We start from the raw sequence: 24,937 nt of genomic DNA, 5'->3' as shown, positions 1-24,937 counted from the left end.
CATCAAGCCAGAAACTGTACTCTTTGCAACATTTTCATATCTCTCATCTTCTTCATTGCTTTGAACCATGTTAGGTCCTTACTGTCTCTTGTTGGAGCCCCACAGGGGTCTCCTAACCAGTGCTCCCATCTTTAGTCTTGCTGACCTCTTGTTGTCGCCAGAGTCATCTTTCCAAAAAACAAAACTTTATGCCATGCCCCAGCCCAAACCCTTTAAAGGATCCCTGTTGCCTACAAGACAAAGTTCAAGCTCCACTGCACCGTTTAAGGTGCCTTCCATGGCCTGCACCCGCCCTGCCCCCTTCTCTCTTGCTAAACTCCTGCCCCACTCAACACCTTGCTGTTCTCCAAAGTCACTGTGTCTTTGCCCCCTGTTCAGAATATCCTCCTCTCCCCTGCCTGCCTGGTGGACACCACTTAACTTTTGAGACTCAGTTCAAGCACCGCTTCCTCTAGAAAACCTCTGATTGCTTTCCTAGAGTAAAACTGACCCCTCCTCCCTTTGTGTCATAACCGGGGCTTCGGTGGGGTGGGAGGAGTTGACGGGGTGCTGTGCTCCCCGCCCAGCGCCGTGCATGCTGAGGCCACGGGCCTTATCTTTCATCACTATGTGCCTGGCGCCTCACCCAGCGCCTGGCAGGCCTCAGTACACCTCTCCTCTGGGTGCTGAATGGGAAAGTGGGTATGTGGGAGGCCCCGGAAGAATTTTGAGTTTCAACTATAGGAGCGTCTTGGACTGAGAACAGGGCTGTGAGACTTTATTTATGCAAGGGAAGCACCCCCTCCCTCACTTCACCCGTTACTTCTGGGGCACCCCCCTGCTCTGTGGGGGGTCCCCGGTAGGCAAGGTGGTCGTCGGTAGGCTCTCCTGAAGGCACTGTGTCTAGTGTTGAGATGAATCCTCTTCCAGCTGCATCTGGAGGAAAGTGCCTGCAAGAGAAGCGTGAGCCAAATGGCAGGGGCCAAAGCATGGATGGCAGGAGTTGATGGGGTGCTCAGAGCTTTGGTACCCAGTTACTCAGTACCTGGGTCCTGTCTTTGTGAGACATACTGGGCCACTCATATACAGAAAAAAAAAAGTCTTAATTCGGTTTTTCCTCACTTTGTCTGTGTGTACAGCAGGTCCCAATCCCACTCTAAAGAGCTGGAGCCCACCTTGGGATTGGATCCTTAGCATTTCCCCTTCTGTTTGTTCTGGGCATGGCTCCAGCAGGACAGGGCCAGGGGCTGGGGCTCAGGTCCTCTTACCTGAGGCTTTAGCATAAACTGTCAGCTGGTCTCTGCTCTGGGTGACACAGGACAGGTATATCTTGTGGTCCTCGATCTTTTCCACGTTGACGTTCAGCACAGCCAGAGAGCCCAGGGGAATCAAGCTGGGAGAGGAGGTGGCTTAGCCCCACTCATGTAAGCCCCTGGGCCCTGCCCCTCAACTCTCTGTCCTCCCTCATACTTCTCTTCATCTTACCTTGTCTCAAGGACTTAAGTGGCTCCTGGATCAGGGCCCATCTGCCAGCAACCAGAGTTGCATGGCAGAGGTTCTGATCTGGCTAGGGGACCAAGGGACTGTGTGGCTGGGGAAGGAACATGACAGGTCTTCTGCGCCCCAACTGCCCCCTCAATGGCCAACACCCCAAAGGTCTGTACTTACTTTAAAAAAAACAACCTGATTTTTTGTTTGTTTGTTTAATTTTTTGGCCACACCATATAGCATGTGGGGTCTTAGTTCTCTGACCAGGGATTGAGCCCACACTCTCTGCATGGGATGTGAGGTGTATTAACCACTGGACTGCCAGGGTAGTACCCCATACTTACTTTTTGAACTTGATGTTGAAATTTACTGTTAACAGCCCCTCTCCAGACAGGTAAGCAGTTTTAGAAAAGGTCTCATCTATCAAGGCTGCCAGGGACCCTCCATGGGCAAACCTGGGGGAGAGGGCAGGGAGTAAGGCCAGGGACAAAAACCCACCCCCGACCACCACCACTTCCATCTTTCCCCAGGAAAAGAAAGGAAATAGATCTGGAGCCTGTCTGGTGAAACCAGTCAAAATCAGCTGGTTTTTCTTTCATGTTACTACTACAGCCTGTGTTAGCAACCACTGATGCCATTATTGTGTTTCACCAGGAAAAAAATTTTTTTCTGATAGAATGAATGGAAGAAACCTTTTGTCTGATTCATCGCCTAACTGCTGGTAGCAATCACCCTAGTTTGGAAAGGTGCACTCCTTCAGGGGATGGAAAAGCCCCTGAACTTTTGGGCTTTAGTCTCTAAACTGTGACCTTTGGCAGCTCTCACCTCACCAGTCACTATGGCCAGTGTTGAACCCACATTTTCTTGATGGGTAACCATGACACTTGACCTAGGACCTATTCAGTGATGACAAGATGGACTCCAGAGCGGTGCTGCCTGTGGAAAGCTGAGAGCCAGCTTCAGTAGATGCTGCACACACTTGCTTTATTTAAAGGGTGCAAATTCTCGTTCTAACTTGTGTAACCTGACTTTCTTCATGCCAAAGCTCCATTGCTGGTTAAGTTGGGGGAAATAGAAAGGCACCGAGTTTTAGAAAGCAGATAACTCGAAAGAGATTCCTATTTCTGACTTTTAACAGTGTGATGCCGATTCTCCACCAACCAGGTCAGCTTCCCTGATGGGCTATCACGGGTTACCCTGCTGTGCCTGCCATCAGCAGGCTTCCCACACCCCCCTGCTTCTGCTCCCTTTGGTGGAAAGTACTGGGGGCCACGCAACCACACCCGCCTGGTTTGACTCCTTGCTCCACCTTCACTATCTGTTTGATCTTGTGCAAGTTGCTAAACCTTTCTAAGCCTTAGTTTTCTCACTGTGAATTGTGAATAAAAATAATTTGTGTCTCATCAGATCAAATGAGATAATGTTTATAAAATTTCACATACGCTTCAAGCCACTTCCCTTCCCACATGACTTGAAATGGGGGAAGAGTTGTAGTTGAAGAACAGTAAGCCTGCTCCTCCCTCTTTGTTCAGGGCCCAGGACCCAGTGGCAAGTGTGAAGATGCTTCAGGGTAGCTCTTGGTCAGTTATTCTACCCTGCCTCATTGCCGTGGGGCTGGACGGGTACTTGTAAGATAATAGAATATGTATATATGCTGTGCTGTGCTTAGTCACTTAGTCATGCCAGACTCTGCGACCCCATGAACTGTAGCCCACCTGGCTCCTCTGTTCATGGGGTTTCTCCAGGCAAGAATACTGGAGTGAGTTGCCATGCCCTCCTCCAGGGGATCTTCCCAACCCAGGGATTGAACTGCTTTGCAGGCAGATACTTTATCATCTGAGTCAAGGGAAGCCCAGGGATCCTGGAGTGGGTAGCCTATGCCTTCTCCAGGGGATCTTGGTCTCTGCCCCTGGGTCCTGGCATAGAGCTCCTGAAACCCTCATAATTTCCTGTGTGATAGGAATGTCTCTTGTTCTAACAAGGTGACTCTGGGTGGGCTCTCCTGGTTGAGGGCTGGTTACCAGAAAGACCATGCCATGATTAGAAGCTTGGAATTTTCAGTCCCGCCCCCACAACCTCTAGTTCTGTTGAGAAGGGAGAAGGGCTGAAAATGAAGTTAATGATGGATCATACCTATGTGTTGTAGCCTCCATAAGAATTCCAGTTAGTATGGGTTGGCGAACACATCCACGCTAGGAGGGTGATGCGCCACAACTCCACAAGAACAGAAGCTCTTGCACTCAGGATGTGTTCCCAGACCTTCTCTTACAGACTTATTCCATCTGGTTGTTCATCCTTTGGTGGTGGTTTAGCTGCTCAGTTGTGTCTGACTCTTTGTGACCCCATGGACTGTAACCCGCCAGGCTCCTCTGTCCACAGGATTTTCCAGGCAAGTATACTGGAGTGGATTGCCATTTCCTTCTCCAGGGGATTTTCCTCACACAGGGACTGAACCTGGGTCTCCTGTACTGCAGGCAGATTCTTTACCGACTGAGCTACTAGGGAAGCTGAAAGGTCGGGTATGTTGAGGCATGCCCTGGGAAAAGTGCTGCAGACAAGTTCCGGAGGCTGGCTAAACTTCCGGGGACCGACCCCCCCTGCAGCCTGGTCTGATCAGGAACCGACACAGAGCCCTTGGACACCCACCGCCGCTCTAGCCCGCGCTTTCTTCCTTGCATAGAAAGACCTGGCCTGGGCGCCCGGCCCGGGCTATAAAACCTCTCCCCACCTCTCCTTCCTCGAAGACTCCCTTTGTCTCCTCGCTCACCCGCCCCTCCCTGGGAGTTCTGTCCGAGAGCAACCGCCCATTAAAGGCCTTTTACCACCGGTCCTTAGAGGCGGCTCTTTCTTCCCACAGCGTTTTCTAACATCTGGCGCCCCAAACGTGGGGCCCGAGGTGAGGGCCCCCCCGGCACTCGCCGTTGAGGCCCCCTCGAGCTCCACCGCCGCGGAAGCCTTGGACCCAGGCGACAGACCAACCCCCCGGACGGCAGGATACGGAGTAAGTCCCTTCGGCTTTGGGGCCTGCCCTCCCTGGCGACCACTTCCTAGGGCCCCGTAACGGGTGAGCACTTACTGGGCCCTCCCCGTCACCAGCTGGTGGGGAGACGTCCCCAGCGGCTGAGTAGACCTCTGGCTTCGGCCTCCGGCTTCTGCCTTCTCCGGTCACCAGTTCGTGAGGGAGACATCCTAAACGACTGAGTAGACCTCCGGCTTCGGCCTTTCTGGGTCCCTGTGGTCGTGAGGAAGACGTTCCCCGCGACTACACGGACCTCCAGCTCCCCTTGACTCTTCCGAAGATGTTCAGACAGCGGGGGTTGCCTCCACACCCCATGGTCGCCATGGGATAGACAGCCTCCAAACCCGATCCCCAATACTCCACCCCCTTAGAGTTCCTGCCGGCTAACCTGCGGACTCTAAGACCAAAGTGAGATATCCGCCCCAAGCAGCTCACTTTTCTGTGTTCACAGCCCTGGCCTCAGTATTCCCTAGATAATGGCTCATAATGGCCAGCCACAGGGACATTAGACTTTGACGTCCTCCGTGATTTAGATAATTACTGCCGGAGAACAGGAAAATGGTCTGAGGTCCCCTTTGTTCAGGCCTTTGGGGCATTGCGCTCTCGTCCCACCCCTTCCTCTCCGGTTCCTACCCCCTCCCCCTCCACTCCGGCCCCTCCTGCCCCCTCCGGCTTCTTTTGTTCCTGCTCCCGCCCCCGAGATTCCACCGCCGGCCCCAGATCCTCCGGCCCCTTACCCTATCTTATACCCTCCCCTTTCCCCCATCACTCCCTCCACTTCTCCGGTTAGCTCCCACTCTCACTCCCATAGCAACCCTCCAGGAGCCTCCCCTCCCCCCTCTCCAGTCCCGCTACTCCCTCTGCGACTAGTAGCCGGAGCCGACGGCCTGGCCCAGATCCACGTCCCCTTCTCTCTCCAGGACTTAGCACAGATTGAGGCCAAACTGGGATCCTTTTCCTCCAACCCCACTCAGTACATTAAGCAGTTTACTAGTCTGACCTGCGCCTATGCCTTAACATGGCAGGACATATATGTCATCCTGGGGTCTACCACTACTCCCAAAGAGAGGCAGGCCATTTAGACGGTAGCCAGGGCTCAGGCCAATCAGCGGCACTGTGCCAGCCCCTCCCTCGAGCATCCCCCCGGGAGCTCAGGCAGTTCCTGACACCGACCCTGATTAAAACTACCAGGAAGGGGGTGGCGGCCAGCTGCGGTTACGCTATATGATAAAGTGCATCCTCGATGGGATGGAAATGTCCTCTCATAAGGTTGTAAACCTCCTCAAACTAGATGAGGTGACTCAGGGTCCCGATAAAAACCCAGCCATGTTTCTTAATCGGCTGACTGAGGCCGTTGTTCAATACACTAGACTGCCCCCTGAGTCTCCCATCAGGGCAGCTACCTTGGCCAATCGTTTTATCTCCCAATCCGCACCTGACATCCAAAAAAAGCTGGCCAAGGCCGAGGACGGCCCTCATACCCCTATTCGAGACCTGGTAAAAATGGCCTTTAAGGTTTACAACGCCCATAAAAAAAAACTGCTGAGGCCAGCCGAAAGGCAAGGCTCAAGCAAAAGGCCGAATTTCAAGAAAGCCTCCTAAACCAGCAAACCCAGGCCTTGGTAGCGGCCCTGCGGCTGGCAGCGGGCTCAGGGCCCCAAAACCCCCCTCCGGGGGCCTGCTTCAAGTGTGGCCAAGAAAGACACTGGGCCAAGATGTGCCCCAATCTGCAGCCTCCTTCCAAGCCGTGCCCATTGTGCAAACAGCGAGGACACTGGGCTAGTGACTGTCCCCAGGCCTCTCGGGCCCCGACCTCTAGGGGCTGGAGACCAGAGCGCCCCAGGGAGACCTCCTGCCCTGCTCTGGCCTTAGAGCTGCTGAGCTTCGACGATGACTGACGCCGCCCCGACTCGGGAACCCCGATAACCCAAGCCGAGCCCAGGGTAACGCTCCAGGTAGCGGGTAAGTCTATCAACTTTCTAGTTGATATGGGGGCTACCTATTCGGTCCTTTCCTCTTTCGGGGGCACTTTACGTCCTTCCCAGGTTTCGGTTATGGGCATTGACGGCCAACCCTCGTGTCTGCTCCAAACCCAACCACTATCCTGTCAGTTAAATTCCTGCCTATTTACCCACTCCTTTTTGGCCATCCCCTCCTGCCCCACTCCTCTCTTGAAAAGAGATATTCTCGCTAAGCTAAAGGCCACTCTTCACCTAACTCCAGAATCGGCTTCCACATCAGGGGCCTTCCTAATGCTACTTGTTGACCCTCCAACCTCTTCTGTTAATCCTGAAGTCTGGGACACCCGAGTCCCGGTGGTGGCTCGGCACCACCCTCCCGTCCTCATCCGGCTAAGGGACCCCACCTGTTTCCCAGCCCAGCCCCAGTTTCCTCTGTCTACCTGTAACCTCAGGGGGCTAAGGCTCATCATCGACCGCCTCATGGCACAGGGTCTCCTGATCCCCATGACTTCCCCCTGCAACACGCCCATCCTCCCTGTTCAAAAGGCTTCAGGAGACTATCGGCTAGTGCAGGATCTCCACCTAATCAATGCGGCGGTGGTCCCTGCCCATCCACTTGTCCCCAACCCCTACACCCTCCTTTCTTCCATACCTCCCAAAACCTCTCATTTCACCGTTATTGACCTCAAAGATGCCTTTTTTACCATCCCACTCCACCCCGACTGCCAATTCCTCTTTGCTTTCACCTAGACTGACCACGACACCCAGTTGACCACACAACTCACATGGACCGTACTCCCTCAGGGGTTCAGAAACAGTCCCCATTACTTCGGGCAGGCTCTGTCCCGGGACCTGGCCAGATGCTCGCTCCGTCCTAGCACCCTCCTCCAGTATGTAGATGACTTGCTCCTCTGCAGCCCCTCAGAAGAGACCTCCCAACAACATTCTGCGACTCTTCTTAATTTCCTCGGTTCCCAGGGCTACAGAGCCTCACAATCCAAAGCTCAACTGACTCAGACTTCTGTTGTCTATCTAGGCCTCCAAATCACCCCTACCACTAAGGCCCTGACAGCAGATCGGTGTAGCCTCCTCAGGTCCCTCTGCCCTCCGGCCAACGGAGACCAGATATTGTCCTTCTTAAGACTGACGAGATTCTTCCGACACTGGGTCCCAAATTACGCCACCATGGCCAAACCCCTATATGCCACCGCTAAAGAGACTCCCACAGGACCACTGTCTTTCCCCCACCGAAGTGGCTCAGGCCTTCCACGCTTTACGCTCAACCCTATTGGCTGCACCCCCTCTCTTTCTTCCCAATCCCAACTATCCATACCATTTATACACTGATAAAAAGGGAGGGATAGCCTTTGGAGCCTTGGTGCAGCCGATTGGCCCCGAACTGCTGCCTATTGCTTACATATCCAAACAACTTGACCCCACAGTCAGGAGATGGTTCCCCTGCCTGCAGACACTAGCAGCAGCGACAACATTGTACGCTGATGCTAAAAAGCTGATTCATGGTCAACCCCTGACCATCTTCTCACCTCATCGCCTTGGTGATCTTCTAGCCTCTAGATTTCTCTCTGACCTCAGCAAGTCCAGGCTCCAGCAGTTTCACCTGGTATTTTTGGACAATCCGCAAGTTTCTGTGGGTCGTTCTCCACAATTAAACCTGCTTTCCTCGTTGCCCTCCCTCCCCCTTTCCTCAAAACCCCCAGCCCACTCATGCCCAGAGGTCCTTGAGTCCCTTATGCAACCACCTCACAACCTGTTTTCCGAACCTCTACCAGATCCAGAGCTAACTTTGTTCGTCGATGGGAGCTCAAAGCGAGATCCTGATGGGAACGAAGCGTGGCTTATGCTGTGGTAACCACCCGAAAAGTCCTGGAGGCTCAGCCCTTGCCACCCGGGACGACCTCTCAGAAAGCTGAACTAACAGCCCTAACTAGAGCCTTACACCTAGCAAAAGGAAAAAGGGCCAATATTTACACAGACTCCAAATATGCCTTCTTGATTGCCCATTCTCACGCGGCAATCTGGAAAGAGCAGGGCTTCCTGACCACTAAAATATCCCCCATCTATAATGCCCCCCCCCCCCCACATTACTCGACTGTTAGATGCCTTATCCCTGCCCAAAGAGGTCGCTATCATACACTGCAAGGGACACCGAAATACTCAAGACACTGTCGCTCTGGGTAATAATATGGCAGACCAAGTGGCTTGACAAATCATCTTACAACAAGCCCCGAGCCCTTGCTGACTTTGAGATTCACCCTCAACCCCGATTATTCCAGCAAAGAAGCCAGAGCCTTGCTGGCACAGGAAGGGGCTCAGAGGCACTCGTCGGGATGGATATTACTCCATAATAAACCGGTGCTTCCTGAGCGCCAGGCTAAGGCCATAATATCCCAAATCCACAATACCCTCCACATCGGACCAAGGGCTCTCTTTTCCTTTCTCAGCCCTGTCTTTTCTCCCCTACATCTCAGACAGACCATATATGCTGTCCACCGCTCCTGCCTAACATGTGCTTCCACCTCTCCTCAAGGAGGACTCCAACCCCCACAAGAGACTCACCAGCTAAGGGGACATATGCCCGGCAGGATTGGCAGATAGACTTCACCCACATGCCCAGACATCGAACCTACCGCTATCTGCTGGTCTTAGTAGACACCTTTTCAGGATGGGTCGAGGCCTTCCCCACCGCCCGAGAAACGGCAGCGGCGGTGGCAGAGGTCTTGACGACCCATCTCATTCCCAGATTTGGGTTGCCAAACTCTCTCCAGTCTGACAATGGGCCTGCATTCATCTCACAGATCTCCCAGCAGGTGGCTATGGCCCTGGACATCGTCTGGCATCTCCACATCCCCTATCGGCCCCAATCGTCAGGCAAGGTAGAGCGGGTAAACGGCATCATCAAGACACACCTGACCAAGCTTGCCTCAGAACTGCGGCTGTCTTGGGTCGACCTCCTCCCTCTGGCGCTCACTCGCATTCGCACCACACCACACTCCAAAACAGGTTTGACCCCTTTTAAACTGCTCTAAGGCAGGCCCTACCTCCTGACTCACCTCCCAGAGGGAGAGGCTCCCCCACTCGCGGGGTACCTCCCCCTCTTCTCCCTCTTACGATCCTTGCTGAGAAAACATGCAGACCGGGTCCTGCCACAACCGACAGACGACGAAGGGCCAACTCAGCCTCTGGCCCTGGGAGATCAGGCTCTTGGCCTTTATCAAACAACGGCTCAACACGGTCCAGCTGATGGTGTCGCGACAGCAGTACCAAGGGCTTCCAACAAACGCTCCCTGCCATCCCGGCCACACCCTACCCCTCGCCGCCCCCGTTCAGCAGGAAGAAGCCAGAGAGAACCGGCGCCCCTTGTCCTATAGCAAAAAGGCCAGAATGAAAGGTCGGGTATGTTGAGGCATGCCCCTGGAAAAGTGTCGCAGACAAGTTCCGGAGGCTGGCTAAACTTCCGGGGACCGACCCCCCCTGCAGCCTGGTCCGATCAGGAACCGACACAGAGCCCTTGGACACCCACCGCCGCTCTAGCCCGCGCTTTCTTCCTTACATAGAAAGACCTGGCCTGGGCGCCCGGCCCGGGCTATAAAACCTCTCCCCACCTCTCCTTCCTCGAAGACTCCCTTTGTCTCCTCGCTCACCCGCCCCTCCCCGGGAGTTCTGCCCGAGAGCGACCGCCCATTAAAGGCCTTTTACCACCAGTCCTTAGAGGTGGCTCTTTCTTCCCGCGGCGTTTTCTAACAGAAGCCTGTTCATCCTTTACCATATCTTTAATAAACTGGTAAACATAAGTACCCCACTTCCAAGGTCAGGAGCGGCAGCCCAGAGGAGATACCCCATGTCCAAGATAAGGAGCAGCGGCTGCGCTTTGCTGGAGCAGCCGTGAAGAGATACCCCACGTCCAAGGTAAGAGAAAACCAAGTAAGACGGTAGGCACTGAGAGAGGGCATCAGAGGGCAGACAGACTGAAACCACAATCACAGACAACAGGCCAAGCTGGTCACATGGACCACAGCCTTGTCTAACTCAGTGAAACTAAGCCATGCCATGTGGGGCCACCCAAGACGGACGGGTCATGGTGGAGAGGTCTGACAGAACGTGGTCCACTGGAGAAGGGAATGGCAAACCACTTCAGTATTCTTGCCTTGAGAACCCCATGAACAGTATGAAAAGACAAAAAGATAGGACACTGAAAGAAGAACTCCCCAGGTTGGTAGGTGCCCAATATGCTACTGGAGATCAGTGGAGAAATAACTCCAGAAAGAATGAAGGGATGGAGCCAAAGCAAAAACAAGACTCAGTTGTGGATGTGACTGGGTGATAGAAGCAAGGTACGATACTATAAAGAGTAATATTGCATAGGAACCTGGAATGTTAGGTCCATGAATCAAGGCAAATTGGAAGTGGTCAAATAGGAGATGGCAAGAGTGAATCATCGACATTCTAGGAACCAGCGAACTAAAATGGACTGGAATGGGTGAATTTAACTCAGATGACCATTACATCTACTACTGTGGGCAAGAATCCCTTAGAAGAAATGGAGTACCCATCATAGTCAACAAAAGAGTCTGAAATGCAGTACTTGGATGCAATCTCAAAAATGACAGAATGATCTCTGTTCATTTCCAAGGCAAATCATTCAATATCATGGTAATCCAAGACTATGCCCTGACCATTAAAGCTGAAAAAACTGAAGTTGAATGGTTCTATGAAGACCTATAAGACCTTGTAGAACTAACACCCAAAAAAGATGTCTTTTTCATAATAGGGGACCGGAATGCAAAAGTAGGAAGTCAAGAAACACCTGGAGAGACAGGCAAATTTGGCCTTGGAATACAGAATGAAGCAGGGCAAAGGCTAATAGAGTTTTGCCAAGAGAAGGCACTGGTCATAGCAAACACCCTCTTCCAACAACACAAGAGAAGACTCTACACATGGACATCACCAGATGGTCAACACCGAAATCAGATTGATTATATTCTTCACAACCAAAGATGTAGGAGCTCTATACAGTCAGCAAAAACATGACAGGGAGCTGACTGTGGCTCAGATCATGAACTCCTTATTGCCAAATTCAGACTTAAATTGAAGAAAGTGGGGAAAACCACTAGATCATTTAGGTATGACCTAAATCAAATCCCTTATTATTATACGGTGGAAGTGAGAAATAGATTTAAGGGACTAGATCTGATAGACAGAGTGCCTGATGAACTATGGACGGAGGGTCATGACACTGTACAGGAGACAGGGATCAAGACCATCCCCAAGAAAAAGAAATGTAAAAAAGCAAAATGGCTGTCTGAAGAAGCCTTACAAATATCTGTGAAAAGAAACGAAGCAAAAAGCAAAGGAGAAAAGGAAAGAAATACCCATTTGGATGCAGAGTTCCAAAGAATAGCAAGGAGAGATAAGAAAGCCTTCCTCAGTGATCAATGTGAAGAAATAGAGGAAAACAATAGAATGGGAAAGATTAGAGATCTCTTCAAGAAAATTAGAGATACCAAGAGAACATTTCATGCAAAGATGGGCTCAATAAAGGACAGAAATGGTATGTACCTAACAGAAGCAGAAGATATTAAGAAAGAGGTGGCAACAATACACAGAAGAACTGTACAAAAACCATCTTCACGACCCAGATAATCACGATGGTGTGATCACTCATTTAGAGCCAGACATCCTGGAATGTGAAGTCAAGTGGGCCTTAGAAAGCATCACTATGAACAAAGCTAGTGGAGGTGATGGAATTCCAGTTAAGCTATTACAAATCTTAAAAGATGCATGATGCTGTGAAAGTGCTGCACTCAATATGCCAGCAAATTTGGAAAACTCAGCAGTGGCCACAGGACTGGAAAGGGTCAGTTTTCATTCCAGTCCCAAAGAAAGGTAATGCCAAAGAATGCTCAAATGACTGCATAATTACACTAATCTCACATGCTAGTAAAGTAATGCTCAAAATTCTCCAAGCCAGGCTTCAGCAATACGTGAACAGAGAACTTCCAGATGTTCAAGCTGGTTTTAGAAAAGGCAGAGGAACCAGAGATCAAATTGCCAACATCTGCTGGATCACTGAAAAAGCAAGAGATCTCCAAAAAAACATCTATTTCTGCTTTATTGACTATGCCAAAGCCTTTGACTGTGTGGATCACAATAAACTGTGGAAAATTCTTCAAGAGATGGAAATACCAGACCACCTGACCTGCCTCTTGAGAAACCTGTATGCAGGTCAGGAAGCAACGGTTAGAACTGGACATGGAACAATAGACTGGTTCCAAATAGGAAAAGGAGTATGTCAAAGCTGTCTATTGTCACCCTGCTCATTTAACTTATATGCAGAGTACATCACGAGAAAGGCTGGGCTCGAAGAAGCACAATCTGGAATCAAGATTGCTGGGAGAAATATCAATAACCACAGATATGCAGATGACACCACCCTTATGGCAGAAAGTGAAGAAGAACTAAAGAGCCTCTTGATGAAAGTGAAACAAGAGAGTGAAAAAGTTGGCTTAAAGCTCAACATTCAGAAAACTAAGATCATGGCATCTGGTCCCATCACTTCATAGTAAATAGATGGGGAAACAGTGGCTGACTTTATTTTTTGGGCTCCAAAGTCACTGCAGATGGTGATTGCAGCCATGAAATTAAAAGACACTTACTCCTTGGAAGGAAAGTTATGAACAACCTAGACCACAAATTAAAAAGCAGAGACATTACCTTGTCAGCAAAGGTCCGTCTAGTCAAGGCTATAGTTTTTCCAGCAGTCATGTATGGATGCTCCTCCATCCATGGGATTTTCCAGGCAAGAGTACTGGAGTGAGTTGCCATTTCCTTCTCCAGAGGATCTTCCCGACCCAGGGACCGAACCCAGGTCTCCCACATTGTAGGCAGACACTTTACCGTCTGAGCCACCAGGGAATTCGTATGGATGTGAGAGTTGAATTATAAAGAAACCTGACCTTCAAAGAATTGATGCCTTTGAACTGTGGTGTTGGGGAAGACTCTTGAGAGTCCCTTGGACTGCAAGGAGATCTAACCAGTCCATCCTAAAGGAGATCAGACCTGAGTGTTCTTTGGAAGGACTGATGTTGAAGCTGAAACTCCAATAATTTGACCACCTGATGCGAAGAGGTAACTCATTTGAAAAGACCCTGATGCTGGGAAAGATTGAGGGCAGGAGGAGAAGGGGACGACAGAGGATGAGATGGATGGATGGCATCACCGACTCAATGGACATGGGTTTGGGTAAACTCCGGGAGTTCATGATGGACAAGGATTTCTGGCGTGCTGTGGTTTATGGGTTCGTAAAGAGTCGGACATGACTGAGCGACTGAACTGAACTGAACTGGAACATAAGTAAGCGTTTCTTTGAGTTCTGTGAATGGTTATAGTAAATTCATCCAACTAGAGGAAAGGGTACTGGGAACCACCAGTTACTGCCAGATCAGAAATTGTGGGTAACCTGCGCACCTACACTTGCAGTTGGCATCTGAAGAAGGGTAAAAGCAGTCTTGTGGGACTGAATCTTTAACCTGTGGGGTCTGACACTATCTCTAGGTAGACAGTGTTCTATTGTGGGACCCCCCAGTTGGTGTCACAGAGAATTGCTTGGTGTTGGGGGAGCTTCCAGCCATTTGTTGACCAAAGTGTGAGAAGGGAAGTGTTTTGTGTGAGAGTGAGAAGCTCCCAGGAAAGAAAGACAGCAGGAAGTACAAGACTTTTCCTTACACAGGAGGTAGACTGACCTGGGTGTTTCTAATTCAGTGCTGATCCCTTCTTGAACCCCCTCAGTCTTCTAGCCTCAGTGTTGAGTGTTCTTCTTCTGCCTCTCCAGCCCCACTTCCATGAGCCCCCAAATCAAAGGCCACATTCCACCCTATCCTTGCCTCTTTGGGGGGTTTCCTCTTCATAAGGGAGGGGACCCGTGGCCTGGGTAGAGCTCTGACCTAGTCCCCCAGTGTCTGCACACACTCATGTGGAAGTCCCCATGGAAGATACCTTCAGGATGGCCAAGGGGACGAAAGGGCTGCAGTCGGAATCTGTGGCCTGCAGAGGTGCTGACATCTAATAATCTCTTTGAATTCTGTTTAACTGCAACTCAGTCTCTCTAAGGTCTTGGGACCCTTAAGTTTCTCCTTCCCTCCCCTCTCTCCTCTCCCTTGCAAGAATTCTGACCCCACAGTTAGCCTTCAGTGGCTGTCTAAAGCAGGAACAGGGATAAGAAGGCAGACAAACATGGACCTGGTGACGTGGACCCAGTGTCCTTAAGCAAGAGGCTCAGGACCTGTCTGAGTGTGTATTTATGTTCAGTGTGAATGTATTTACATCCAGTGTGAGTTCTTTCCTGGGTCCCTTCCCAGTTTGGAGGCAGCAGAGTACAGAAGAAGCAATGGACTTGGAGTCCCACCTCCTGGGTTAGAGTCCTGGATCTGACCTTAACTCCCTGTTCTACCTTGGGCAAGATCACTTACCTCCATGCGCCTCAGTTTGCCTACCAGGCAAAGGTGAAGTTTGGAGAGATAGCCTGATAGCTGTATTGTGCTTTATGGTTTATGAGTACATACACACAGGCCCTTCATATAATATCTCTCAGCTATTCTGGGAGGTAGATATTACTGCCCCAAGATTTAGGGAAGGAGACTGAAGTGCATGCATGCTAAGTCATTTCAGTCATGTCCAACTCTTTGTGACCCCATGGACTGTAGCCCACCAGGCTCCTCTGTCCATGGAATTTTCCATGCAAGAATACTGGAGTGGGTTGCCATTTCCTTTTCCAGGAGACTGAAGGCCAGGAGACAGAGGTTAACTTGCTTGCTTGGGGTCTTCATACAAGCAGTGGCAGAGGAGGACTGGAAGTCTGGCCCTTAACTCCAGATCTTGTCATCTTCTGAGTCCACTACACCCTTCTCAGAGTGGCTTCTAAGGCCCCTTTTTGCTGGAAAATTCCCAGGCCTGGAATAAGGAGACTGTCTCTTGTCTGCCCAATGGGGACTGAACCAGATGACAGAATATCCTTCCACATCTGACACCGTGAGACTGAAGCCCAGTGCCTCCCACTCTCCACCAAACTCCAGAGAGAGAGGTACAGAGCCCAGAGGCTGGTAGAGCCCAATCCACCCCCTTGGCCAAGCCCAGGAAGCAGTCAAAGATGTCCCCCACCAGGGTTAGCCCGTTATCTTACCCTGGGGCCCCCTCCAGGTAGGGTCCTGGTTGGAAAAGACAGATGGACTTCTTCTCAGATGGTTGGAAAAAGATGACATACTCGTAGCCTTGTCCTTCCCTTTCAATACACCTGGTGAAGAGGCGTGAGTCACTTTTGTCTGGGGAGAGATGGGCGGTGACACAGCTGAAGGAGGGAGTGTGTGAGGCCAGGGGGACCAGTCAGGAGGCAGGGTCAGTCATTCAGCAGCAGAGATGGAGCTGGCCTCTGGCACACTGTTGAGGAGAGAACCAGGGACACGCGGGCTCTGCTCTTGGGAAGTCTTCAACTGGAGAGTGAGGCACTGACCTGTCCTCAAGGTCTTCGGTCTGAGGGGACAACAGCCCTGTCCTCTGGAGACCTGGGTCTGAGGGGGACACATCCCTGTCCTCTGGGAGCCCTGAATCTTGAGGAAGAAACATTTATGAAGTTCTCTGGCTGAGAGTAGTTGTAGGGTCATAGACAAGTCAGAATTTACGAGACCTTAAACATTGAAAATTAAAATGTAAGGCATTTAATACACATACTGTTTAAAATAACAATATGGAACAGAAAAATAAGTGCAAATGAATCCCACAAAGTTCTGATTTTTTTTTTTCCCTTCAAGGTGACTATAAGAACCATATCTTTCTTGGATGAAAACCAAAATCTTCAAAAATTTTCGATGCAACTTTGTTTTTTCCATAAACTGAATGGACCATCTAGTCGGCACTTGGCTGGAAGAACACAGATGTGAGTGAGAGAGACATGTTAACCTGTCCATGTCCATGCACATGCAGAGAGATCAAAGTGGAAAGGTCTACTGCTCTGACCTGTGGGTGTTTCAGGAGTCTCTGGGCCTAGCAGAACAGGGATGGTGTGGAAGGTCTCCAGTGGGCAAGGGGGAATCCTCAGACCTTTGTGGGGCGGGGAGGAGGACTTGGGATAAGGCTTGACAGTAAGGCAAGTATCCCTGGTGAGGAGGCAGATGGGTGGAGGGCTGAGTCAGCAGTTCTCTGGAGGGTGCACTCTGGGCTGGGAGCAGAGGCGGTTGCTTGGGCATGCTCTCATCCCCCACGAGGAGGGGAGTAGGGGGCGGGGTCTGAGAGGATGCTCTCCTCATCCATGTGCCTGGGGCTGCAGCATGAGGGGTGGACTTGCCAGAAAGAACTTCTGGCTGAGAACTTGCAGAGAGCTTGTGAGTTTCCTCCTGAAAAGTCCCTGGCTGCCGGAAAAGGGGCTGGCCGAACTGATTCCAGTGGGCTGGTTCATGTGCATGCCAAGGGCTGCTCTCAGGCCAGGCCTTACCTGAGTTAGCTGATGACTCTAGTGGGAGCTTGAACCCCTGGATGTGGTTTCTGTTGGACCTGAAGGAAGGCAATCTGACCCAGCCTTCGGTCTTGGTCTTCTCCAGAAATTCATGATACAGGCTCAGCATGTCTGGACCCCAGCTGGCATTGGGGAGGGCATAATTCTTACTCTCTGTCATCTCCCAACAGAATCTTGAGACCTGGGCAGGAAAGATTGGGGAGACTAGATGGCTTTCTGGAAGGTGGCCCATAGTTTGGGCTGCGGGATTTGTACCTAATGTAACCCAGCTCCTGGGTTCTTGGGCTCCTCAATCCCTTCTGTCAGGGTTGAGAGAAATGGCCCTTGGGGACTCCTGAGAGTGACCAGGCAAGGGGAAAAGTGAAAGTCACTCAGTTGTGTCCGACTCTTTGCGACCCCATGGACTATACGGTCCATGGAATTCTCCAGGCCAGAATACTGGAGTGGGTAACCTTTCCCTTCTCCAGGGGATCTTTCCAACCCAGGGATCGAACCCAGGTCTCCCACATTGCAGGAGGATTCTTTACCACCTGAGTCACAAGGAAAGCCCATGAACACTGGAGTGGGTAGCCTATCCCTTCTCCAGTGGATCTTCCCCCACCTAGAAATCGAACCCGGGTCTCCCACATTGCAGGTGGATTCTTTACCAACTGAGCTATCAGGCTAGGGGACACTAATGTGCAAAGGAAGGGAAGGAAAGGCATTGGGGCTGACAATTAGAGGCAGCATCTCTGTGATGGTGCAATATAATTGCCTTGCTTTAAAACCTGAGAAGGGACTTCCCTGCTGGACCAGTGATTAAGAATCTGCCTTGCAATGGAGAGATTGAAGGTTCAATCCCTGGTCAGGGAACTAAAATCCCACATGCTGAGGAGCAACTAAGCCTGTGCGCCGCAGTACTGAACCTGTGCCACAACTAGAGAGTCGGAGTGCTGGAATAAAAGATCCTGCATGTCGCAAAGAAGATCCCACGTGCTGCAACTAAGACCCAACGCAGCCAAACAAGAACAAAAGTGAAAACCACCTGGAGCTATTCCTTGAGGCTGAAAATGGCTAGTATTAGCCCCACTGTACAGATGGGAAAACTGAGGAAATATGGCTAAGGTTGCCAAACTTATGAGCACATGAGCTGGTGGTTGGACTAGAGCTCTTTCTGTGTGTGCTAAGTTGCTTCAGTTGGTTCCAACTCTTTGCGGCACCATGGACCGTAGCCCGCCAGGCTCCTCTGTCCATGGAATTCTCCAGGCAAGAATACTGGGGTAGGTTGCTGTGCCCTCCTCCAGGAGATCTTCCTAACCCAGGGATTGAATCTGCGTCTTTTTTGTCTCCTTCATGGTGGGTGGGTTCTTTACCACTAATGCCACCTGGGAACTTCAGAGCTCATTCTGAGCAACTGTCTACCTCGGGGCGGGGGGTGGGGGTGGGAGTGGAACCACAGGTGAGGACCATTGTTACTCACTTCAGGGGCTACTTCGGCTCTGTCCATAGCTGTGCTCACCCTGAAGTGAGTAAAAATGGGGAACTGGGGAGTAGGGGCTCTTTTGAAACATGTTTTGGGCACCTGCAGTGGTGCAGTACCTTCTATGGGATGAAGAGGAGTCCTCTGTGGCACCAGATGCTCATGCACCAACTGCAACCGTGGGCAACAGGCCAGTTGTTTGCTAAGGCCGCACACAGCATCCTTCTCCTGGGGATGTCCCAACAGTCTGAGCCCCGTCAGAGGAAAGTGATTGGTGGCCACACAAGATTCAGATCAGGAGGAAAGTAACCTGGTGGTCTTCGTTGGGGACCTGGGCTACTTGGTTTCCTTTGCCAAATCAAATAGCTCCTAACAAGCTGCTCACCTACCCTGGCCATGATCTAGGAAGAGGAGATTTGGGTTGGTCCCTAGGTGGCTCAGATGGTAAAGAGTCCACCTGTAATGAAGAAGACTTGGGTTTGATCCTTGGGTCAGGAAGATCCTTGGAGAAGGAAATGACAGCTCACTTGCCTGAAGAGTCCCCATTGACAGAGGAGCCAGGCGGGCTACAGTCCATGGGGTTGCAAAGAATCACAACTTAGCAATGAAACAACAACAGCAACTATATCCTTGGGCTCCAGAAGGCTGTGCATTTGGTTGAACTGAGAACTCACTCACCAGGGTCTCCGTGGAGGATCCGAAGGCTGAGGCAGGGTTGAATCTGGGCAGGAGGTGGGTGAGACCAGGAAGAGCTCCATGGTGACCAAGTATCACTGCCATCTGGAAGCCTGTCCGTAGCATGACTGAGCGCTGAGCTGCAGGGCTGTAGCAGCGAGGCCAGTGAGGGATTTCCAGCTGCTTCTTGGTGCTGTTGGCGCAGCTGCCTCTCAGACAAGCCTCTCTCCTCTCTGTCTCAGGCTTTTATTAGCAAGCTGCCACCACAGATGATTAGGCAAGGCTGGGCTGGTTGATGTAACACCCACAGATGCTTGGGGCTCCTAGCTGGTGCAAAGCCCCATCCAGCCCTTAGGGAGAGGCAGGTGCTGCTTGGGCATGAATGCGGAGCAAGGCTAGCCTCAGTTCAGAAATATTTGTTAAAGGAGAAAAAGAGGACTTAATGAAATAGGATAGTGTATATGAAACTTCAGAGAGTTGCCCTGGAACTTTTCTGGGAAGAACCCAATAATACTCCCGGAAAGGAAAGGGAGGTCTGATCCTTGCCTGGAGGTTGTTGATGGAGAATCTGTGTATGTTGGTGGAGTTTTGGCAGCAGACAGTGCTGGGAGTGAGATGGGGAGCAGCGCAGCAGAGGTTTTGTCAATGACAAGCCTAGGGAAGAGCCAGCTTTGAGTCGGGGAGCGGGGAAGAGGTGCTCAGTCTGCAAGGGTGCGAAATCTTTTTGGTGGCGGTATTTCTTCTACTGAATTAAAACGACCAATTTCCAACTAAAAGTCCCAGATTTTAATTCACCAGAATAAACATGGAAATTTAAAGATTTTATCCCACCTTCTGTAGTTAGTTGCTCTACAAGACTAGAATATAAGTATTTTCCTCATCTCTTGTCAAGGTTTGAATGAAACTTCTTCAGGGACTGGGGGAACTCAGTTTTTTTGATTGATTCAGTCTCTGGGTCTAACCATAAATATTTGAACTAGTTGCCAACATTTAAAAACAAGGAGTTTCATAGAGATCAGAAGGCCACAGACCTCCAGATAAGTGGAAAGATCTGGCAACAGGATATCTTCATCCCTGTGTAGCAGCCACGGGCTGGAGTGGATGCCCTGTGCCCTCTGGCTTGCCCCAGGCCTCCGCAATCCTGAACATTCCTTCATTCTGTCTGCCAGCCTCCATGTTCAGTTCAGTCACTCAGTTGTGTCCGACTCTGAGACCCCCATGGACTGCAGCATGCCAGGCTTGCCTGTCCATCACCAATTCCCAGAGCTTACTCAAACCGATGTTCATCGAGTTGATGATTCTGTCGAACCATTTTATCCTCTGTCATCCCTTTCTCCTGCCTTCAATCTTTCCCAGCATCTGGGTCTTTTTATGAGTTAGTTCTTTGCATCAGGTGGTCAAAATACTGGCGTTTCAGCTTCAACATCAGTCCTTCCAATGAATATTCAGGTTGATTTCCTTCAGGATTGACTGGTTTGATCTCCCTGCAGTCCAAGGGACTCTCAAGAGTCTTCTCCAAAACCACAGTTCAAAAGCATCAATTCTTCGGGGCTCAGCTTTCTTTATAGTCCAACTCTCATGACTACTGGAAAAATGACCAACCTAGACGGCATACTGAAAAGTAGAAACATTACTTTGCCAACAAAGGTCTGTCAAATCTGCCAGCCTCTATGTGCAATACTTGATTTGGAAGATGAGACTTGAGGAGGAGACAGGAGAGAAAAGAGGAATCTTAGAAAGGATAGATGGGGGACTTCCCTGGTGTCCCATGGCTAGGACTCTGTGCTTCCGATGCAGGGGGACTGGGTTCAATCCCTGGTCAGGGAACTAGATCCCACGTGCTGCAACTAAGACCTGGAGGAGCCAAATAAATAATTTTTTAAAAAACGTAGACAGACTGAAGAGGAGGCAGAGGAAAAGGGAGCAGGGAAGAGAAGGATTCATGGGGTGGAAGTGTTGGAGGCTGGGAGTTGATCCCAGGAAGGTTGCCTTGGGAGAAGAAGGCAGGGACTGTCATTCCAAGAAGAATCAGTAGCTGAATCTGGGAAAGGAAATCCTTGTTTCATTGCCTTAGGTTCACTCTCTGGTTCCTGACACAGAGCTCCTAAATCCCTTGAAATTTCCTGGGTGATAGGAGCATCTTTTATTTTATTTTATTTATTTATTTTTTACCTTTGGGTCATATTTATTTAAGGGTTAAGAACACAGACTCAGAAAGCCACACATAACCTTAGGAAATGATCAATGTGCCAGAGAATGCTGATTGCTTACCTCTCCAATCCCTTTTCCCTTTCTACTTTTCTATCAACATCCTGGTTTTATTTTGGATAGTAATGGGCCCAATGGAAAGGTTTCTTTTCCTCGCCTCCATTGTAGCTAGGTATAGACAATGATGTGCAAATAGGCATCTTTTGTTTTAATGAAATGACTCTGAGTGGGCTCCAGAGAGCCTTAGAATGGGGGCTGGTTACCAGAAAGATCAAGCCTTGGTTAGAAGCTTGGAATTTTCAGTCTCATCTCCCATCTTTCAGGAAGGGGAAGAGGTTGGAGGCTAGTTAATGATTCATCATCCTTACATGATGATAGTGAAAGTTGCTCAGTCACGTCTGACTCTTTGTGGCCCCATTGACTATACAGCCCATGGAATTCTCCAGGCCAGAATAGTGGAGTGGGTAGCTGTTCCCTTCTCCACGGGATCTTCCCAACCCAGGGATAGAAGCCAGGTCTCCTGCATTGCAGGTGGATTCTTTACCAGTTGAGAGGCCTCCATAAAAACCCCAGAAGTGTAGGGTTTGGAGAGCTTCCAGGTTGGCACACTCCTATGCCCAGTTCATTTCAGTTGCTCAGCCGTGTCCAACTCTTTGCAGGATCCTTCCAAGTCTTGCTCTACATATCTCTTCATCTGACTGTTCATCTACATCTTTCACAATACCCTTTAATAAATCATAAGCCAATAAATGTAAAACTGTTTCTGAATTTGATAAACTGTTCTAGCCAATAATCAAATCTAAGGAGAGGAGCGGTCATGCAAAGATCTGATTTGTAGCCAAGTCAGACAGAAGTTGTGAGTAACGTGGTGACTGGCATTTGAGGTGGGGCACAGTCTCATGGGACTGAGCCTTTAGCCCATGGGGTCTGTGCTAACTTTAACTTTGGTTAGTGTCAGAATTGAATTATGGAGCATCCATCTGGTGTCATAGAGAATTGCTTGGTGAGGAGGAAACCCCCCCACACCAGACATAGAGTGTGTGTGTGACAGGAAGGGGAGTGTGTGTGTGTGTGTGTGTGTGAGAGAGAGAGAGAGAGAGAGCAAGGGGGAAACACAGGAAATTTTTCCTATAAGCACCCTCCTGCTTTAGTTGTTTTGCAGGTTTTGATTAAATTAACTTTCAAAACCTGACATCCCTATGATTATGTAAATTTTGTTCTCAGCCTTGCCATATGCTATAGTTACACTTTCTTTCTTGTATAACTTTTGTTTTCTGTGAATGATCATTTCCAAGGTTCAACTAGACAACATGGTCCAGGGGAATACAGGGAAATTGAAGGACAGTGGTTGAGATGCTTACCTTCACTTCCCAGCTGAGAGGGAGGAGAGAGAAAATTTTTTTAAAAAATGAAGATCTGACAATGGCTGTGATATTTAAGAGAAGATATAATGAGGTCAAGGGTATGACAGATGGAGCGTAACTAGAAAGATATCTGAGGAGAATATCTATGGTGATGGCAAAATTGTACATGAGGTGTTGAATTCTGATGGCTCGTATAGGATGGAGGATCTTGTTGTCCAAGGCCATCTAGGAAGAAAAAATTAAGATTGTGGAGAAAGCACTCTTTTCCTCCCTTTGAACTCCTTTCCCTCTATTTCATACATCTTGTGGATTCTTTCTGCGACACAGAGCACTTCCTACACGTGGGCAGGGAATTCAGCTATCCAGCGAGGTGGAAAGGTGCTTGGCTAGTGCCTTGAATGTGGGGTCTGGCCACAGCCCTTCTTCTCTGAGAACTCAGATCAGAGAGAACAAAGAACACTCAGCGCAGAGAAAAAGTTTTTCTCCAGACCTGGATTCTCAGGATAAGCAATTAGAAAACAGAGGGAAGTCAGTGAAGGTTCAGCATAATTCAAAACTCCTGTCGGATTCTTATTTAGTTTGCTGTCTGCCTCCTGCATTTCCTGTTTGGATCTTGTAGGGGAGTGTTGAATTTGGAGGTTTTTCTGACTGAGATATGACATGTTCCCAGAAGCATAGAGGAGGCCTGACCTGGCAGGGTGTGCACAGAAGAACCAGCTGTGGTGTGCTAGTAAGTGGTAAGGGATTAACACCTCTTAACAGGGAGGAGAGGGGCTTGCTAAGTAGCTTAGCTGGTAAAGAATCTGCCTGCAATACAGGAGATCACGGTTTGATCCCTGGGTTTCGAAGTTCCTCTGGAGAAGGGAATGGCTACCCACTCCAGTATTCTTGGGCTTTCCTGGTGGCTCAGCCAGTAATGAATCTGCCTGCAATGCGGGAGACCTGGGTTCAGTCCCTGGGTTGTGAAGATCCCCTGGAGAAGGGAATGACAATCCACTCCAGTAATCTTGCCTGGAGAATCCCATGGACAGAGGAGCCTAGCAGGCTATCTATAGTCAATGGGGTTGCAAAGAGTCGGACATGACTGAGTGACGATGAACAGCATAGCAAGGAGGAGAACTCTTATTAGCATTTGCTAGCTTCTGTTGTATAAATGAAACTGGCAAATACTACCAATTAGAGTTCCCTTGCCATTTGGAAAACTCAGCAGTGGCCACAGGCCTGGAAAAGATCAGTTTTCATTCCAATCCCAAAGAAAGGCAATGCCAAAGAATGTTCAAACTACCACACAATTGCATTCATCTCGCAATATCAATAACCTCAGATATGCAGATGACACCACCCTTATGGCAGTAAGCAAAGAGGAACTGAAGAGCCTCTTGATGAAAGTGAAAGAGGAGAGTGAAAAAGTTGACTTAAAACTCAGCATTCAAAAAACTAGGATCATGGCATCCCGTCCCATCACTTCATGGCAAATAGATGGGGAAACAATGGAAACAGTGACAGACTTTATTTTCTTGGGCTCCAAACCACCACAGATGGTGATTGCAGCCATGAAATTAAAAGACGCTTACTACTCCTTGGAAGGAAAGTTATGACCAACCTAGACATCATATTAAAAAGCAAAGCCAATACTTTGCCAACAAAGGTCTGTCTAGTCAAGGTTTTTCCAGTAATCATCTATGGATGTGAGAGTTGAACCATGAAGAAAACTGAGGGCCAAAGAATTGATGCTTTTGAACTGTGGTGTTGGAGAAGACTCTTGAGAGTCCCTTGGACTGCAAGGAGATCCAACCAGTCCATCCTAAAGGAAATCAGTCCTGAATATTCATTGAAAGTGTGAGGCGAGCAGAAGTAACGCAGCTTAGATTAGGAGTAGGCCTTCCTACTTGGAAAGATTATCAGGTAGCTTTCGCTTAACACTGACCACTGTTTGCCAATTAGGACCAATTAGCTTTCACTTAACACTGACCGATGTTTGCCAATTAGGAAATTAGGAATGGGGCGGAAATCCCCAGGAAAGTCCCGCGCGCGCGAAAGTATTAACCAATGAAATTGCTTGAAGCGTGTAACCAATCTGCTTCTCACCCTATAAATTTGTGTAACAGCTTGAGCTCGGGGCTCTCTGACCCGCACCACTGCGTTGGTTGTGGGCGGAGAGTCCTGGCTTGAGTCAGTAATAAACTTCCCTTCCTGCGAATTGAATTGTCTTGGAAGCCTTCTCTCTTCCCGCTCGGGGATTCGGACTTCGGGCATAACAGA

At 49.8% G+C, this 24,937-nt stretch overlaps 1 protein-coding gene across 1 annotated transcript; it reads right to left on the bottom strand.

The window, feature by feature from the left end:
• Window positions 1-882: 882 nt before the first annotated feature.
• Window positions 883-19,229, bottom strand: THEM5 (thioesterase superfamily member 5). Its single transcript, XM_065947440.1, has 6 exons — window positions 19,107-19,229; window positions 16,949-17,150; window positions 15,644-15,782; window positions 1,812-1,922; window positions 1,248-1,372; window positions 883-929 (listed from the first exon to the last, which is right to left on the bottom strand). The coding sequence occupies exons 1-6, from the start codon at window positions 19,227-19,229 to the stop codon at window positions 883-885; spliced, it is 747 nt and encodes a 248-aa protein (XP_065803512.1).
• Between the last annotated feature and the right edge of the window lie 5,708 nt (window positions 19,230-24,937).

The sequence above is a fragment of the Muntiacus reevesi genome, chromosome 1 (assembly GCF_963930625.1).
Source record: "Muntiacus reevesi chromosome 1, mMunRee1.1, whole genome shotgun sequence".
NCBI classification, from domain to species: domain Eukaryota; kingdom Metazoa; phylum Chordata; class Mammalia; order Artiodactyla; family Cervidae; genus Muntiacus; species Muntiacus reevesi.
This window is presented reverse-complemented; position numbering and strand designations above follow the sequence as displayed.

What these genes read in the sequence shown, in the direction of transcription:
- THEM5 (XM_065947440.1), bottom strand. Translation starts at nt 19,229, where the DNA reads ATGCTACGGACAGGCTTCCAGATGGCAGTGATACTTGGTCACCATGGA. An exon ending in AGAGTCATCAGCTAACTCAG is followed by an intron (nt 15,783 to 16,948) that starts GTAAGGCCTGGC and finishes ATCTCTCCCCAG; the next exon opens with ACAAAAGTGACTCACGCCTC. An exon ending in TTCAACATCAAGTTCAAAAA is followed by an intron (nt 1,373 to 1,811) that starts GTAAGTATGGGG and finishes CTCCTCTCCCAG; the next exon opens with CTTGATTCCCCTGGGCTCTC.